The sequence below is a fragment of the Barbus barbus genome (genome assembly GCF_936440315.1).
Source record: "Barbus barbus genome assembly, chromosome: 26".
NCBI classification, from domain to species: Eukaryota; Metazoa; Chordata; class Actinopteri; order Cypriniformes; family Cyprinidae; genus Barbus; species Barbus barbus.
In genome coordinates this window covers 5,536,937-5,555,500 of record NC_136754.1, presented here as the reverse complement: position 1 = coordinate 5,555,500, position 18,564 = coordinate 5,536,937, and the positions used below count along the sequence as shown (strand labels likewise).

General features: G+C 38.7%; 1 protein-coding gene across 5 annotated transcripts; it reads right to left on the bottom strand.

Annotated features, from left to right (window-relative positions):
• Positions 1–1,571: 1,571 nt before the first annotated feature.
• On the bottom strand, positions 1,572–16,766 carry LOC306846532 (G-protein-signaling modulator 2-like). Of its 5 annotated transcripts, none has more exons than XM_079379965.1 (16): positions 16,565–16,766; positions 16,283–16,316; positions 13,466–13,769; positions 10,229–10,450; positions 9,567–9,702; positions 7,969–8,108; positions 7,757–7,880; positions 7,226–7,341; positions 6,201–6,356; positions 5,937–6,045; positions 5,635–5,764; positions 5,417–5,499; positions 5,118–5,291; positions 4,650–4,821; positions 4,302–4,540; positions 1,572–4,198 (listed from the first exon to the last, which is right to left on the bottom strand). In XM_079379965.1, the coding sequence occupies exons 3-16, from the start codon at positions 13,525–13,527 to the stop codon at positions 4,049–4,051; spliced, it is 2,013 nt and encodes a 670-aa protein (XP_079236091.1). In that variant the 5' UTR covers positions 13,528–13,769; positions 16,283–16,316; positions 16,565–16,766; the 3' UTR covers positions 1,572–4,048. The 5 variants fall into 5 exon arrangements, with proteins under 5 accessions (XP_079236091.1, XP_079236093.1, XP_079236092.1 ...); XM_079379967.1 differs by having other exon boundaries at positions 3,438–4,198; positions 10,229–10,469; XM_079379966.1 differs by having other exon boundaries at positions 3,438–4,198; positions 16,425–16,581.
• Between the last annotated feature and the right edge of the window lie 1,798 nt (positions 16,767–18,564).

The following is an 18,564-nucleotide window of genomic DNA, read 5'->3' as shown; positions in this document are numbered from 1 at the left end:
AACACCTGCAAAAGATTCCTGAGGCTTTTAAAAACTCCCAGCCTGGTTCATCATGGGTAAGACTGCCGACCTGACTGCTGTCCAGAAGGCCATCATTGACACCCTCAAGCAAGAGGGTAAGACACAGAAAGAAATTTCTGAACGAATAGGCTGTTCCCAGAGTGCTGTATCAAGGCACCTCAGTGGGAAGTCTGTGGGAAGGAAAAAGTGTGGCAGAAGACGCAGCACAACGAGAAGAGGTGACCGGACCCTGAGGAAGATTGTGGAGAAGGACCGATTCCAGACCTTGGGGGACCTGCGGAAGCAGTGGACTGAGTCTGGAGTAGAAACATCCAGAGCCACCATGTACAGGCGTGTGCAGAAAATGGGCTACAGGTGCCGCATTCCCCAGGTCAAGCCACTTTTGAACCAGAAACAGCGGCAGAAGCGCCTGACCTGGGCTACAGAGTAGCAGCACTGGACTGTTGCTCAGTGGTCCAAAGTACTTTTTTCGGATGAAAGCAAATTTTGCATGTCATTCGGAAATCAAGGTGCCAGAGTCTGGGGGAAGACTGGGGAGAGGGAAATGCCAAAATGCCTGAAGTCCAGTGTCAAGTACCCACAGTCAGTGATGCTGGTGTTGGTCCACTGTGTTTTATCAAGGGCAGGGTCAATGCAGCTAGCTATCAGGAGATTTTGGAGCACTTCATGCTTCCATCTGCTGAAAAGCTTTATGGAGATGAAGATTTCATTTTTCAGCACGACCTGGCACCTGCTCACAGTGCCAAAACCACTGGTAAATGGTTTACTGACCATGGTATTACTGTGCTCAATTGGCCTGCCAACTCTCCTGACCTGAACCCCATAGAGAATCTGTGGGATATTGTGAAGAGAAAGTTGAGAGACGCAAGACCCAACACTCTGGATGAGCTTAAGGCCGCTATCGAAGCATCCTGGGCCTCCATAACACCTCAGCAGTGCCACAGGCTGATTGCCTCCATGCCACGCCGCATTGAAGCAGTCATTTCTGCAAAAGGATTCCCGACCAAGTATTGAGTGCACATGAACATAATTATTTGAAGGTTGACTTTTTTTGTATTAATAACAGTTTTCTTTTATTGGTCGGATGAAATATGCTAATTTTTTGAGATAGGAATTTTGGGTTTTCATGAGCTGTATGCCAAAATCATCAATATTAAAACAATAAAAGGCTTGAACTACTTCAGTTGTGTTGTAATGAATCTAAAATATATGAAAGTCTAATGTTTATCAGTACATTACAGAAAATAATGAACTTTATCACAATATGCTAATTTTTTTAGAAGGACCTGTAGAGACGGAGGAGCCAGAACTGTAACTGATATAATGTTCTGTAGCACGATACTACGATATTTCTTCAAAAGCAGATCGTGGAGACATTTTTATCGTCCACGATCAAAAATCGTCATATCGCACACCCCTATGTTCTTTTATGCTTTAGGCTAAACATGCACCAAAAATGTTAAGGTATTCACGTCAGGTAAATAGGGTAAACATTTTAACAGACATCACCATACTTTCCCCAACTTAGTGCGTTAAGACAACTGTTTTCTAAATTGTTTAAATGTTTATTTAATTACACAAAGACATTGTCAAATTAAACATGAATTTGCATGACATTTCTAGAACAGAAATCTGAACATTGGATAAAGCCTGTTTCAAAATTCATTGTTTCGTTGTTTTGACATGTCAGTGTTACAGGTTTTAAGAAGGGATTTTACATATTTCTTTTAATTACTCCATAAATAAAAAATAAAAAAATGCTATCAACAGTCAGGTGAATATTAATGAACCCCTCTATAAAAACCTTCAGAATACAGACAGGAAAAAAACTATGAAATGTGGTGAATGCAAATTCTACTTAAGTGGAGATTTCTGTGTCATTTTGAGATAATGCCCTTTAAAGATTTGTATTGTTATTGAAATCTACAGGTGCAAATAGATAAAGTGTAATAAAATTAAAACTTCAATGTGTAGCTGGAAAAGTGAGACCATCTTATCTACGTATGTTTCTCTTTCATACATGTATCATATCATTTGTCATTATCATCTCTGTTCTAAGCTGAACATCTCTGAACAGTCTGGACTGAATCTTCAGCCGCTCCATGTGTGTCAGTCTTGTGTTCACATTGGTGATTCTGATCAGTGGGTTCAGGTGGAGCCATCAGTCTGTACAGGTGAAGGAGGGTCAAAGTTCAGGATCAGCACTCCAGCGGGTCGATTCGAATGCAGCAGGACCAGAATGCGATGGGCCTGTGCTGGTGACGTCACTCTCCAGTACCGTGCAGTGGATGGATGTTTCCTCAGAGCAGAGCTGGAGAGGCTTCAGTGTGAGCGAATTGGTCCTGTGATTGATATGACAGTGATCTCAGGGAAACTGGAGGAGGCCCATCTGCCTCATTACGCCTGTTTAGCAGAGTCAGACCCCTCTCTCAGAGATGCTGTGAAGCTCCTCAGTGTTGAAGATGAGGGAATATCCTTGGAATCAGTGGAGTTGACTCGTTTTCGTGCTAAAGTACTCCAACCATCTTTTTCTCCTAAAACAGTGCTTATGAAACTAGGGATAGCAGTGAAAGTGCACTGTGATCTACTGATCCTCATGACACACAAAGATCCCATCATTCTCCATGTGTATTTTTTACCAATAGATTCACTTTTTGAAGAAAAAATTTAAATAGAAGAAAAATCGAGTCATCAAATCTTTCAAGACCTGAAACCCCATTACAAATGAATAAACAACAGTCTTGAGGTTCCTGGTGCTTTTGTCCAACCTGAAGCAATCAAATTAAGAGGAGGCATCAAGCCAAACGTTTTTGAGGTCATACATAATGTGGTTGATGACATCAATATGACTCTTAGCCGAGTGGATGATCAGAAATCAGTATGGACCTCAAAAATTAGCAAGGCTTTGTTTGGATTCATGCTAGTTCAAAGTTGACAGTGGCTGTCAACTTTGATAAAGTTCAGTTTTTTGATAGAAATTGGTGTGCTCTTATTAAAAGTGTTGAGAATGTGAAAAACATCGCTGACGAATTGCGTCGGAAGCAAATCATTCATGAAGAATTATACTCTGAAATCACACATCCGACTTCAACCAGTGAAGCCAGCAGGAGAAAGATCTGCAGCATGGTGCGTAAAGGTAGTGACACTGTGAAAGAAATGTTCATCTCCATTCTTCTGGAAGAAGATCCCGACCTTTTAAATCGTCTGCCTTTACCTGACTCTTAACCTTTTTTGCTTGATGATTGTACATTGTATTTTACATGAATTGGGAAATGATGTAAACTACATGTGACCAATGCACTGGAGAGCTCACCCTACTATAATACTTTTGAAGAACAGTATTTTAGTGAATCATATTCACTTTTAAAGAACATTTAAATGCTCTGCTTGCGTATAAAAATGAAATTCAAACAAAAGACTGTTGCAAAACATTTTCTTGTCCGATAAGAACACTGAACAAGGTGAATGTTAAATATTTCTGTACAGGTTTTATTTCTACACAGTTGTGTTGTAAATGTTACTGTATCAATCACTTTGACATAGTTTAACCACTTTTTTATAATCTAAATGTGACATTACAAAAACAATTATACAGATATTTTTGTCACAACTACATAAACTAACTGGAAGGTAACTAGTGGTAGCAACAATGTTATTTAAATAAATACAAATAGACCTAGAGTTTTGTATCGAAAGATACATTTGTGTGGGTCATTAGCGTGATCATATTCAAAACAATACATCCTAAAACTAAAACAACCTTTGAAATCCTTACAAATGCAAATATACAAAGAGCTTAAATCCAGTAAAAATTAAAATGTGTTATTTACAAAGACATTTTCCCCATAGTTGCTAAGTACAGCTGTACACAAAAAGCCATTCGTAATCATGTAGCAGACAGGACAGTTCATACTGATGGCATGTTACTCGACCATCATTATGTTTGTATTGCAGCGTGAGGTTTGTAACACTCATGTGCATGAAAAAGAGCTCATTTCTGAACATGATCAGAGAAGTGTATGTTTGTTCAACGGCAGGAGGGCAGCGTGACTCTCTGCTCGTCCATCCTCTTGGCCTGTGAGCGCATGATGAGGCTGAAAAAGTCTTCATCTGGGACGGTGAGGCCACGGGAGGAGGGTGGAGGGGGGGCGCACCTCTGATCATCCAGACGAGACCCCTGTGGGAGACAGGAAAGAAAATAAGATGAATGCATTTCCTTTCCTACAGCTGCTATTTTGCATTAGTTTTCTACTCTGGTTAATTCAAACACATGTCCTCACCTGACACTTGACGAGCATGTCAAAGAACTGGTCGTCGGGTTCAGTGGCGTCTGTGCTGGCCATGACCTGGCTGAGGATCATCTGTCTGCTGCTAGTGCTGCTGTGTTCGGATAGGGTGCGCAGGCCGGGCAGACTGTTTCCTGTTCCTGCCCTCTGCTCCTCCAGCCTCCTGCCCTGAGCACTGGCCAACAGTCTGAGAAACGGCTCCTGACCTGGAGATGCAGCCGACTCTGAGAATGCTGGATAGACAGATGCTCGTTCAGCTACATGTATGATAGTCATATTTTAAGTGCTACTTATTTGAACATTCAAAGACAAATTCGATGAATAACATGAAATAAGACTAACATTTGCTGATGGTTTTGGGTGGGGTGGTGGGTGGGGAGGCGGAGCTAGAATTGACAGACAGGTGGCTCCTCCCATCCTGTATGGCACAACGCTGGTCATCCATCCTGTTGCTCTGGAATCGACTCAGCAAGTCAAAGAAGCCCTCGTCTCCTAACATGTCAGTACTCCCATTCTGGGAGCAAAGAGGTCAAAGGTTAAAACTAATGCCCTCTGAAGAACTGAGAACACACACAATTTTGCAACCAGTATTTTCAATTTATGAACTGTTCAGACTTTAAAGGGGGAAGACGTTTCAGATGTGAAGCAAGATATTACATTTTGATGAAAGACTACAAAAACATATTTTTTCTTCAGAATAATATGGACTCATGAATCTTTCTCCGATCAGGAATCTCAACTAATAAATATAGTCTTTTTTGACTTTGTATTCTATGGGTTTTAGTAAACGTGTGCATGTGGTTTTAGTACTTTGTTCTGAGGAGTTTCCCGTGTATTGCTGGTGTCCTGCAGGATTTTACTGGAGCTGTTCTGCAGTTTGGGCTTCTTTCCTCGGAAGCGATTGACAAAGGAGAGCTTTGAGGATGACTTGGCCAGTGAGGATTTGGACTGCTTGAAGAGGATGTCACTGGTCCATTTCTGACCCTGCAGGAGAGACATTAAATTACTCTATGAATCCCTGATGCTGAGATTTAAAAGCAGAGATTTACGCTTCATCGTCTTATGAACTGATGACTATAAATAGAGTTATGAGTCAGAAATACATTTACATTCGCATTGATCTTGTCAGGTGTGAGTTTCATCAGCTCTAGGTTCTCCATACTGTGCCGTCGGCTCATCCTAGGTCTGGCTCCTGGAAAAACAACAAACCAATCAATCAGTTTAAAACCTTAAATGCAGTGGTCCCTTACTTTATTCCATTGATAAATCATACAGAGGAACTTGGGATACTACGGCTGAAGGGAGACCTAGTACTGTATTTGTGTACCGTGCAGGTTGTAGTCGATCTCTTTGTTCTCAGAAAGTACTGAATTGTTTGTGCTGTAACTGAGGCCGAGGACCATCTGGAGATCTGAGACGTTCATGCGAGCAGTGAGCTCCCCGCTACGATCACCAGTCTGTAAACAAGACAACTCAGGCATTTAATTCAAATACATCCTAAGAGCAATAATAATTTATTTATTTATTCAAAATGCATATAACCCTGCGGTAGTTTACAGCAAGACTGGTTTCCTTTAAAACAATTACCGAAGGTACTTCCAGATATATCATGGATCTAACAGCACGAACCTCTTTTGCGATTTCTAAGTGCTTTTCTGCAAAGTGCATGGCCTGGTCATGATCCCCTAGTGCTGTATGTGCGTTTCCCAAACTCCAGCAAGCCCTGCCCTCACCGATCCTACAGAAAACATACCTTCCATAATGAGTATGCAAATTATTATTATGCTTTATATATTTATACAGTATAAATGAATTTATTTGACCATTTGACACCCCGTTCTTTAGATATCAGTTGGCCACAACCAAAACATGATTCCTAGTGTGTGAGAGCACCTGTCATTGAGGTCCTGAGCGATGATGAGATGTTTGAGATGGTAGTCGATAGCTCTCTCATAGTCCTGCAGCAGTGTGTATGTATTGCCCAGACTATAGCAGGCCTGAGCCTCCACCGCCAGATCCTTCAGCTGCCGCGCCAACTGTAGCGCTCTCCTGCACTCAGAACACAATCACTGTCAGAGCTCAGCCAGAGTTTTTGAAAATCAAATGAAGTACCTAGTCATTCCTTCCTGTTACAGGGTGGCCCATAGAGAAGCTAAAAGAGATTTATGTTGAATTAAACTAGGCCAAAATCAACAAAGACTCTTATTTTGAAATATGTTTGCTTTACTATATCCAGCTGCTCATTCGAAAAGATGAGGGTGATAAAATATGCACTTACAACAATCTACAAAATAAAAATACAGTGGTAATGCCGTAGCAGTAGATGAGAAGCCACTGCCTGCCAGAAAAAGTGTAGTATTCTACTGTTGAATATGTAACAGCACCATACTTTGACTATGACTATGCAGCACTCACTTTTATTGAAATAAAATATCATGATAAAATATCATAGCCAGCCTTAAGTTTAATATATTATCAGAATGTATCGCAATTCCTGTTTTCCATCCTAAATTTAGGATTTAAGAAAAAAAGGATAAGACTTTTGCTATAACATTCACAAATGTTTATGGCCTTAAATTTCTAATTCAGCACTACTTTAACTACTTTATGATCAGAATGAACCGCTAGTCTTGTAACATTTTCATTTGCAAGCGTCTCTGAATAAAAGGGTCGATGAATACGATTAAATGAATGAATGCAATGTTCCATTATGGTAATGTCAATTATGTACATTAAATAAATTTTGTTATAAGATTTACAACTTATGGCCTTAAATTTGATTGAACTTAAAATTAAGATTTTAAGAACCCACGGAAACGCTGGAACAAAATCCATATCAAACCCCATCCCAACAGGCCTGTAATGCACTCGCTCTCAGAAAAATATATAAATAAATCTATTTACACTGTTACACTCACCTGTAATGTTCTGCAGCCCTCTCAAACTCCCCAAGGAATATACAAGCGTTTCCCAGGTTGCAATAGGCTCTCCTTTCTGCAGAGCGATCGCCAAACTCTTTAGCGATAAGCAAACGCTGGAAGACAAATGGTTCACACACAGTGCAGTGAGTGCTTTTGCACAGCGACAATGCCTGTTCACACCATGGACAATAACTATAATGACAACTGTAAACATAATATTAGCGTCCACACCAGCGGATATCGTCTGTCTGCCACTTTAAATTCTCAGGCTTGTTATAGTAGAATTGTCTCTGATTGGGTGTCAATGTTTTTATCATTCATCAGCTAGGAAAAAAAAAAACGCTCTGAAAGTGATTCTAACGATATCTTTCCCTGTGTCTTTATCGTTATAGCTGTGGTGTGGACACTGCTATTCATTAATATTGAGAACGATATTGAGAACTATATCTATATTGTTATCGTCCTTGGTGTGAACGGGCCTTTACACTTGTTATTAGAATTTCCATAATCAAATGATGACACACTCACCTGTTCATGAGAGGCTACTGCATCCCTGAAGTTTCCTAGCAGGTAGTATGTGTTGCCCAGGTTTCCATAAGTTCTGCCCTGTGCTACTCTGTCTCCGAGCTCCTTCACGAAACACAGGTTCGCCCTGAGCAATTGGAGAAAAGGAGGATGTAAAAACTCTGTACCATACACAAAAAAAAATGTTCATTCACGTGAGTGTTGGTGGTACTGACTCGTAGTACTCCGCTGCTTTTCTAAGCGATGTCATGACCTCCTCAGGAAAGTCTCCAGGTTCTGCTCCGCTCCAGCAGATGCTCTTTCCTTTGGCATGGTACACATTTCCAAAATTATAAAGTGCTCTGGCCTGCCCCACCTTCAGGAAAAAAGCTAATTAAATTAATTGAAGAAGAAAAAAAAAAGTACTACTAAGCATGTGAACCGTAGAGGTTAATTATACACACAGGTGCATCTTATGGAAGCTTCCACCACAAAATTAAAAACAAAGAAGGTAATTGCATTTGTTTTTTTTTTTATCTTAGTTGTTCTGACTTTTTTTTATTTTTTAATCAAGGTCACAAAAATGTATTTCTCTTTGACAATTCACAAATTTGATTTTAGGATAAATAAAGACCTGTTGATTTATTTGTCAGATTTACACAAATGTATGATTGAAAAATTCAGCAATGATAATTCACATTTACAAAAAGTTTTATACAACTACAGCATTCATCAGACCCGGTCTGCATGATCTATTAATATACACTATTAATGTTTGATTTGCTTGTCAGTTTGCAAGCTCATTTTTCCAGCTTTCTAATGCAGCATTAATAGAATTGCCTAATCAAAATGAATCGCTAATGTTGTAGAATTTTTCATTTGCAAGTGGCTCTGTATAAAAGCATTAATGAATAATGTTAAATAAATAAATTTAAACATAATAATGTTCCATTATTTATTTATTCACTTTTTAAACGCCATGCCAGCATCAAGGCTATTTTCATGTCGATCTCAGAATAAAGGGGGAGTAAGCCTATTGGTGAGACTTCCGGTTCATTAGCTGCTATAGATAAATAACGAGAAGACTAACAACATGCAGTAAACGGTACAACTGTTTGAACTACAAACCAGTGTGATCATAATGATCATAACCAGTGTGATAATACATTCAAATAATATCTTAAGACACACACATTTTCAATAGCAAGCAGCAAAACGAACTGTTTTGTACAGCTAAAAATAGCTGGACGCGGATGAGACCGGAAGCTAGACCCATAAAATTGACAAATGGCCGAACCCATTTTTACGGCAAGAAAAAGGTGGATAAAAGATGTTTCAAATCTACATTAGACAAAATTCTAAAATACATTTTAAATACATACAAATTTTTTAATAAATCGGTTAAACATAGCTCTGAATAAAACCGTTGTCTATTTACATTAAAAATAGTACAATCTAATAAAATATTCTTCACAGTCATTTTTGTTTGGCAAGTAAGGCATGATGGCGGTTCTTTACCTTTTAATAAATATCCATGTGTAAAGGCCATTGCACACTGCAGCGAAATTTTCGCATGTTAAAAAATAAATACGACCTCACGTTGCGTCAATCACGTTTACACACTGCCTCCGAAACTTTCGTCCGTCATAAAAAATTTGGATCAGGTTCGATTTTCTGCATTTTCGCATCCGTAGCATGCATTTTGATAGGAAAGGATGAGGAATATGAAAAAACGCACGCGAAACCTTGACTCAGTGTGCAATGACCTTCAGTCTTGTATGAAATATGTTCCATTATGTTAATGTCTATTGTGTACAATAAACAAATCACTCACCTTGTCGCCCAGTTCCCTGGCAATATCTAAATGTCTCTGGCAGCAGACCATCGCTTCATCAAAGCGTCCCAAAACCTTTAATGTGTTCCCCAGGTTACCGCTGGCTTTTGCCTCACCAAGCCGATCCCTGGTGGTGCTGAGAGAATAAATTAGTACTGTCATTATCATTCAGTATACAATCCTAAAGAACATTAATTATTGGTAATACAACAGAAACACCTCAAATTCACATTACCAGTCAAGTTTGTGGTAGGTAGCATTATTTGTTGTCTCTAATGCTCACCAAGGCTGAATATTTATAATCAAATATAGAGTATATAGAGTATCAGAAAAATACTGACACATTATTACAATTTAAAATATTTTCTATTGTAATATATTTAAAATGTAATTTATTCCTGTGATGCTAAAGCTGAATTTTGAACATCTTTATTCCAGTCTTTAGTGTCACATGATCCTTCAGAAATCATTTTAATAGGCTGACTTGGTGCTCAAGAAACTTTTCGTATCAATATTGAAAACAGTTGTATTGCTAAACATTTTGTGGAAACCATGATAGTTTTTTTAAAACCCAGGATTCTTTGATAAATAAAACTTTTACTGACCCCAAACTGTTGAGCAGTTGGGGAAGCTACATTTGCTGTAAAGTTGTGTAAGTATACCTAGTTAGCGTAAGATCATGGTGGTGGAACTCCAGAGCTTTGCTGTAGTCATGCAAGTGAAAGTATGCATTGCCCAGCTGACTGTAGATGGCACTCAGAACCTGCAGGTCTTCTGTGCCAACCTGCATGGCTGCCTCGAAGAAAGAAACGCCGGCATTGTAATCCCCCACCTTACAGAGACGCTCCCCCTCCAGAGCCAGGTCCAAACAGGATGACTCCATCCTGCAGGGGGCAGCAAAAACTATTTTATGAATGATTGAGCTGTAGTTTTACTGTGCGTTCACACCGCCGGCGGCGAGAGCGTCAAAGCGGCCGGAAGTCATTCATTTTCAATGAGAGCCGGCGGCGAGCTCCGGCAAGTATAGGTCTCTGCAGCAAAGTAATGGGAGTTACCAGATCGGGGCGTTTTTAGACCATGTGTCCTGATTGGCTGACGTCATAGTGATGGTAGGTTTAGGGGTGGGGTTAGGTAAGGGGGATCATTTTGTTTGTATGATTGAGAAACTCCCAGCAGTTTGAAAACACCCACAAATTCAGAAACGCCCTCTTTTCCTCTGCAGAGACCTCAATCTCAGCTCCGGCGAGAGCGGCGCGGCGAGTCTTGGGCGGTGAGAGCGTCGAGGAGAGTTGAAATCAGGTCAACTTTATGGTAATGAGCTATGACGCGGTTGGGCGGCAACCAATCGGAATGTAGAAGTCCTCCGCTTGAGAGGGTTCCAGAGAACGCAGTTCTGTAAACTTTGGTTCCGACCACATTAGTTCCCATGCAAAATGGAAGAGAGATTAGTTATTGCTGTGGCGGGTTTCCCGATAATATTTGACGTGTCCCTGTTTGTGTACAGGGAGATAAATAAATAAACATTATAGGGTACATTTTCCCGCTACAACGTTTGTTTTTCAGCGGGAATGCAATTTATTTGCTCAAAACAACACCGATTTGACCAATTACATTAAGGCTACACTTCAATCTGGACAGTTTGTAATGTAGGCTGCACACAAATTAATGTTAATTAAAGACCAAGGCTAGTAAATGTCTCCTATAATGTTGAAATTAGACTAGCACTTAACCATGAACACAAATCCACACCACACAAATGGCTTTTCATTGGCTCAACCTACTTGTTTCTTTTGCGGCTCCTTTAAATACAAGACGAGCATACGATCTACGTCAGAGCGTCAGCGCGTCCACGAATCTTTTCTACAGCGTCTCAGTCAGGGCGGCCAGGGAGAATTTTGACGCTCTCGACGCCGGCGGTGTGAACGCACAGTTAGTAAGAATAAACTGAGAAAGCAGGATGTCTTCATTACAAAAACCAACAAAATCCTATCTTTTATGGATCAAATTTTATGTATCTAACTCATAGTCAAACACTGGCAAAACTAAATGAGAATTAGGTGCTGCTATAACAGACCACTGATTTCTTTGTGCTGGGAAAGTTAAAAAAGTGGCAGTTTGACATTTGAAACTTTGAATTAAAATAACTTTGTGTGTGTAAACCACACAAATTTGGTTAAAAAAAAAAGTCTTCATTTTGGGGGGCTTATAGGATATCATTTATATCCAAGGAATAAAGTTTTTGGCACACAATTTCAGGGAAATAATTACATTTTTTTGATTATTTCATTGTAGGTTAGGGTATATACAACAATGTATCACACATTATTTTCACATTAGTAAATGAATACTGCCCAATGTAAAGCCCTTAAAACTCCTTACAAATTAATTAAACAATAAAGCTAAATGGAAAAAGGACCTAACACAAAAAATTAATTACCAATCAATCAGGCCTTGAAAATATTTTTACCAGTTTTCCATAACAGATTAACCCCTACACATAATAACCTGTCCGTCAGAGTTTGTAGCTGTTGCCTTCACGCTTCACACAATCAAAGAAAACTGGACATGTGAAAGGCATCTAAAGGGCTTTGTTGGCTCCTTAAAAAGTCCTCCAACGGGGCCGTGATCTCTAAAACCAACCGTCCCAAACACACATACATCACGATGAGGCTGCCAATCAACGCAATTCTTCAGCAGGAATTACACCACTATAAAATCTAAATTATTTTTAAAAGAATATTCTACACAGCAGTTGTCTATCATACAATGTCACATCGGATGTCTTTGAGGGCAGAGGTTGAAGATGGCTTTGGGAAAAACTGTCATGCTCAGCACTTGAACAGCTAATCTGCTTTCCACGGTCATGTGCGATTAGTGCGCACACAGAGAGGGACACTACAGAGATTACACCGCTGCGTTTGCGTCCGATGTCATGAAAATCATTTCATCATGTGACTGATCAATAGATTCAGAGAGATTTCATCTAGAATATAAAAAATGGAATTGATTTGCATTAAAGAAACTCAGAAACAGTGATTGTAGTTTGTTTCTCGTGACAAACTGGTTTTGGGAAATGAATGCAAGTTAGTAGGATTATGTTTATCTTAAAAATCTACTACGTTCAACAGTACAGCAATGCACTAACAATGCCAAGGTCATGGGTTCCCAAGCAAATCAAGTAATGATAAAATAGATACCCTGAATGCAATGCAAGTTGATACAAGCATCTGCCAAATGCATAAATGTAAATATTACTATATATGCATTGCTAACAATGTCTGAGTGACGGATGTTTGCAGAGGACTGGCTAAAAGATAAAAACTAACCCAACTCATGGACTGCGGAACAAAATATGGGCAATCGTCATAAATGATTCACAGTGTTATTAAATATTGAGTAAACTGGGGCACACCTGCTTTCTCTCTCTCTCACACACACACACACACACACTAAAGCTCTACAATAATACTACCTTGTAAATGTTATGTTGCAAAATGGTTTGGATCCAAGATTTGGGTTTATTTTGTTGCTAGATTTCTCTCAATATTTCAGATTGATGACATTCAAATTCAGTCAAACACCTTCCCCAACAAAAATTTTTTTTAGACACAAAGGGAAATACATACGATGATGACAAGCAATGATTTCTTGAATTATTGAAAAGTTTCGATTATAAGCCTGTGTTTAAAATAAATTTTAGGTATTAAATCAAAAAAGACAAAGGACACATTTATGGTCTGTTAATCTATTACAGTACCAAATAAAAACTATGATTAAGTGGCATGTCAATACAATTTTGGTTTGTCTTTATGAATGAGTTAATACTGGACTAGCTCTGAATATCTTAAAAGGTGCATTACAACTGAAAAGAAAGTGTAATTCAAGTGTTGCATGCCTACCTGTAGTGGACAAAGGTCCGGTTCTCATTCTGCATGCTAAGCACTGCACTGCTCGCAGCCATTGAAGAGCATTATGAAGTACTGATCCGAGTCAAGTCCAGAAAGTAATCCAACAGGGAAGAATAATGAACCCCAGTTTGAAAAAGTTTGAATAACTTCGAAACACCTCCAAAACCTCTCTGACGTGTTGCAGTTGTGGAGTCCAGTGCACTACAGATGAGCTTATCCAGACTAATATTCACCACATGGGTCTGGGAAGTGAGTGTTTGTGTGTGTTTTGTCCAGGATGCTCTTCCGGAGCTCTCTGTGAAAAGAACACAAGATGCCGAGTGTGAAGCCTCATTCTGTGCGTAATGCCATGGCAACACCCACTAAGGCGGTGGACACATGCAGTGGAGGCAGATATTAAGAGTGTGTGTAAGCTCTGTGTATTTGAAAGCTAAATCAAGGGGCCAAACAACAAGAGAGAAAGAAAGAGCGACTGGCCCATGAACACAGTTGATTATCTGCCATGCAAGCAGGCCGGTACCAAAGAAAACGCATTCAGGTTTGTGGCAAGAGAAGGGTTTTGTTCACCCTTCTCTTACAAAGCCCCACAGACGTAAAAAGAATCACAGGAGGAAAAAGAAGAGACAATTTTCAACTCTAATGGTAACTGTCGGTCACTTTCAATCTTATTACGCATCTGTGACATTTGGAAAGCTGATTTGTCATTGCCAAACTAATCCAGAAATAAGATAATCAGCTTGAAGAACCATAGGGTTCACAGAAACATTTATATATATATATATATATATATAATTTTAGAAAGATGCAAATGCTGTACAATCCCAGTGTGGTCTGAAGTCACGATGAACTAGAAGTAGTGACAGATCTTTTCCTCTGTATTGTGACATACACTCAAGTATAATGGATTATTGTAAAGAGAAAAAATGCTAGGCAGGGTTTTATCAATCCGTTGTTGATTGTATTTTCATATGTGGGTGTCTCGCACAAAAATTAATGCGTGTTTGCGGTCAATAGTGAAAGAGCAGTGTTTAAGTGAACGAAAAGGCATATGTCACCAAAGAGAAGTCTGTCATTTCCCTTGAAAGCTCAAATTACGGTTTTTTTTTGATGCAAAATTACTTGGATCGAAAAGTATACATGGATGCATTATTAAAAAAAAAAAAAAAAATAGGGTGATTTTTTTTAGTTCATGTGAACTTGTGTATTAATCAACATGAAAAAGAGGTCGTATTAATGCACAATTACATAATGTGACATTTTTGAGGAAACATTTTTTATATTTGTATCGGTAACTTATAAATCATTAAAGACAGACCTACAGTCAGCTGTGAGGTTGTTAGTCAATAGCATTATGTTTTTGTTGAAACTCATTTTTTTTTAAAAATGGTGTTAAACAGTGGGAATCATGAGAAACTACATTACCATAGTTCTGAAAAAAAATTATAAATGTAAAATATTGTTTCTATGTCTATAATCAATATATTTAACTACATTTATAGTTTTATACTACAGTTCTTGCGTAGTTATTTCCTCATTACAAGACATTAAACACAAAGTACATTTTTTTCTTGACACCAAAAAGTGAACCACACTCAGTCTCAACCAACAGTGCAGAAAAACTGCCTGCTAAAACATGTAACAACATTTATGCCAAAGACCTTCAAATTCATTGTACTCTCATTCTTCATTCCAAAGAACATTCAGAAATTCAAAACACAGAGTGAGTTACAAAACTGGTTTGTGTGTCATAATTATAACAGAAAAACAACAGTGTGGTTCTCAGAGTACCTCAGGGGCAGGTTAGCTTGACATGATGAGACATGAATAGAGGTTAGCAAGAAGACAGACACAAGCTACACCTTCCATGGCACAGGAAGTGTTGATGACTTCAGTCTTCACAATGCGTGACTGTCACTTGCCAGCTGTTACTGAAGTGCTCGCCATTTAAAGACCCCTTTTACACACACACACAGAAGTCTGGTCAACTATCCTTGTAGGGGAAAAGGCAAGTGGTGTGTGAATTTGTGCTCTGCATTTAACCCATCCAAGTGTACACACAGTAGTGTACATACACCCAGAGCAGAGGGCAGCCAATGCTGCGGAGCAGTTGGGGCTTCGGTGCCTTGGTCTCACCTCAGTCGTGGTATTGAAGGTGGAGAGAGTGTTGGTTATTCACTTCCCCTCTTACAATCCCTGCCAGACCCGAGACTCGAACCCACGACCTTTGGGTTACAAGTCCAACTCTCTATCCAGCCACGACTGCCCCAAGTAGAGACCCTCCATAGGCGCAATGGTTTTTTAACTGTACTTTCTATGGCCCTACACCAACCCTACCCCTTACAGGAAACTTTCTCAAAAAACTCATTCTGTATGATTTATAAGCTTTAGTACCCATGGGGACCTCAATTTAGGTCCCCACCGTGACACGAGGCCCCATGAGTCTGTGTGTATTCAGGTTTGAGTCCCCACCAGGATATATAAACCTGTACACACACTGTCTGTGTTGTAAGCAGTTACTAACAAGTTTTCCAGTATATTGTGCCAGGAGGATAGGTGTGTTAGTCAGAGTCCATTGTGAATAAGAATATTGTCTGAATAAAGAAAGTTTAAAAGCAAACAATAAATAAAAACTGAACTATATGTCAATGTAAAACCTATAACAACAGTAAAAACACGCCAATGTCACAGTGTCAGTCCTCGTTTATAAAGACTCACCCATGTCTCACTCCCAAAGCAAACAATAAAGGAAACACCAGGATTAAGCCAGAAAAGCATATAATCAATACTGAATGTATAAAAATCACTAACCTTAAATATGCTCAACACTGACTTCTGTACAGACCTGAACAAAACCAGAGGAAAAGCATAGACATGACTATTTTAACGTTACTGGTAGAATAATGTCAATGTTTAACCATAATATCACTTGAGGGCACATAAAATAACCTACTTTTATATTAAATAAAAACAACAACGCACGTTCTGTTTTAACGAAATCATACTATGGTATCTTCAGTTTTAATTTTGGCTTTTAATTTGATATGTTGTTGTGTTAGGGCGTGCAGGTCTGTCTTAACGGCCGTTACTCACTGAACTCCTCCGCTTCCACCGATCCTTCTCTCGGTTCAGTCTTTTACAACAGGATCGATGACACAAATCAATTAAATCCAATCATATTGTAAGAACCGATTAATTAAACGCGTTTTCGTTTAATTTATTCGTTCGGTCCCATCGAAGCGGTGCAGAGAAAAAAAACTTTACAACAAAACAAAAAGGGGGCGGGATGAGGCGTGGCCGTGACTCAGATGGCCAATCAGAGCACAGGATTCAAATATAACCACGCCCCTATGAATCACCAATGAAATTTGAATGTTTTATCGCTCTACTCTGTGAGGGAAACATATGGGGAAAACACTTTAACTCCTAAAACACTTTACTATTTTTATGCGGCTTTAATTGTCAAGTAAATCAATGGAGACTATTAAAATAAAACAATTAATCATTAGCTATTTTATATCTTCAAATGAATGAAAGAGTTTTTTGGAGCAGATCTGACTGACTACTGATCTTAAGGCTTCTCGTTCCCATAGCAACCACCTGTTTCACCCCACCCCCGTGCGCGTGTAGCACCTGCCCAAAGCATCAGCATCAGATACGGCATTTATTATTTAAATTGCCCAAGAAGATCCTACACCACAGGCTTGAGAAACTAGACAGAGACTTCATTGTACCTTTCAAATAGGATGTTATGTCATTCTTCTATTAAAACCTCTAGTGCCTTAGAAACCCTTGGAACAAGCATCACATGTAAGTGCAAAGTCATATTATTAGAGCAACTTCAGTGTTCATTTATCAGTTTCTTGTTTTTATTTACTTATTTTTACTATTTAATTTACTTAATTATTTACTTTTATCCTGCAGGATACGTCGGAAATAATTCTAATTTTAATTCAATTCTAATTTATTAAGTATAATTTATTACAGGCCTACATATAAGTAGCAGATTAATAATATGTGGTCGGAAAACCAAAAGTTAGTTGTAACAGTTTTCCATTCATTTTGTGTATTCTTGTTGCTAAGAAATGAATAGAGAGGCGCGGAAGACGCGCAGTAGCGCAGGGAGCGCGCTTGATGGAGAGGATATGGACGGTGACGATGACGCTCACAGACCTTCATCAGTGCTGTGGGAAAGACTCGTCGAGCAGAGTATATTTGTGGATATGAGCGATGATGACAGCCTGCATTTCAGTGACCTGCAGGGCGCCTTCACTGTTCATCTCTCCCAGGCCTCTGGTGTACCCGAGAGCCCACAGCTCACTGGTAAGAGATACTTGCATCCGTATGAAATTATTTTTATTATAAAGCTAAACTGCAATGGTAATACCATGGTTTATACTATTGAAGTATTATGCAATTGGTCGTCACTGATTAAAAAAAAGTACCAAAAAGTAGTTTTCAGTTGTCTATCTTTGAAATGTAAATGCTATGAAATAGATACAAAATTATTAAGAAATTTGTTAAAAAAAAACAGTAATACTGTGAACTATTATGAGAATTTAAAATATATTTTTGAATGTATTCTTGTGATGGCCAAGCTGAATTTTCCAGCATCATTCCTCCAGTCTTCAGTGTCACATGATCCTCAAGAAGTCATTATAATATGATTTGCTGCTCAATAATCATTTTATTATCAATGTTGAAAATAGTTGTGCTGAATAATTTTTTTGGGAACTGTGATCAAGTTTTTCAGGACACTTTGATGAAAAGAAAGTTCAAAAGAACATATTTTGTAACATTATAAATATATTTACTGTCACTGTTGGTCATTTGAATGCATCCTTCTGAAAGTAGACTACTAATTAAGAAAAAAATCTTACTGACCTCTGCCTTTTTTATATATGTATATGACTATGGTAATCATTCAGAACAGAATGAATTAAAGTCCCTGTGACATTGATTGAACTTATTTAAAATCTGATTGACATGACCTTAATGATACCATAATGACCTATTGTCAGCTGGATCTCCAGACAATTTTTCCACAAATTGGTTTAAGGGTTTAAATTATAACATTTTACTAAGACATTAAA

What these genes read in the sequence shown, in the direction of transcription:
- LOC306846532 (XM_079379965.1), bottom strand. Translation starts at nt 13,527, where the DNA reads ATGGCTGCGAGCAGTGCAGTGCTTAGCATGCAGAATGAGAACCGGACC. An exon ending in CATGATCTTACGCTAACTAG is followed by an intron (nt 9,703 to 10,228) that starts GTATACTTACAC and finishes TTATTCTCTCAG; the next exon opens with CACCACCAGGGATCGGCTTG. An exon ending in CAGTAGCCTCTCATGAACAG is followed by an intron (nt 7,342 to 7,756) that starts GTGAGTGTGTCA and finishes TTTGTCTTCCAG; the next exon opens with CGTTTGCTTATCGCTAAAGA.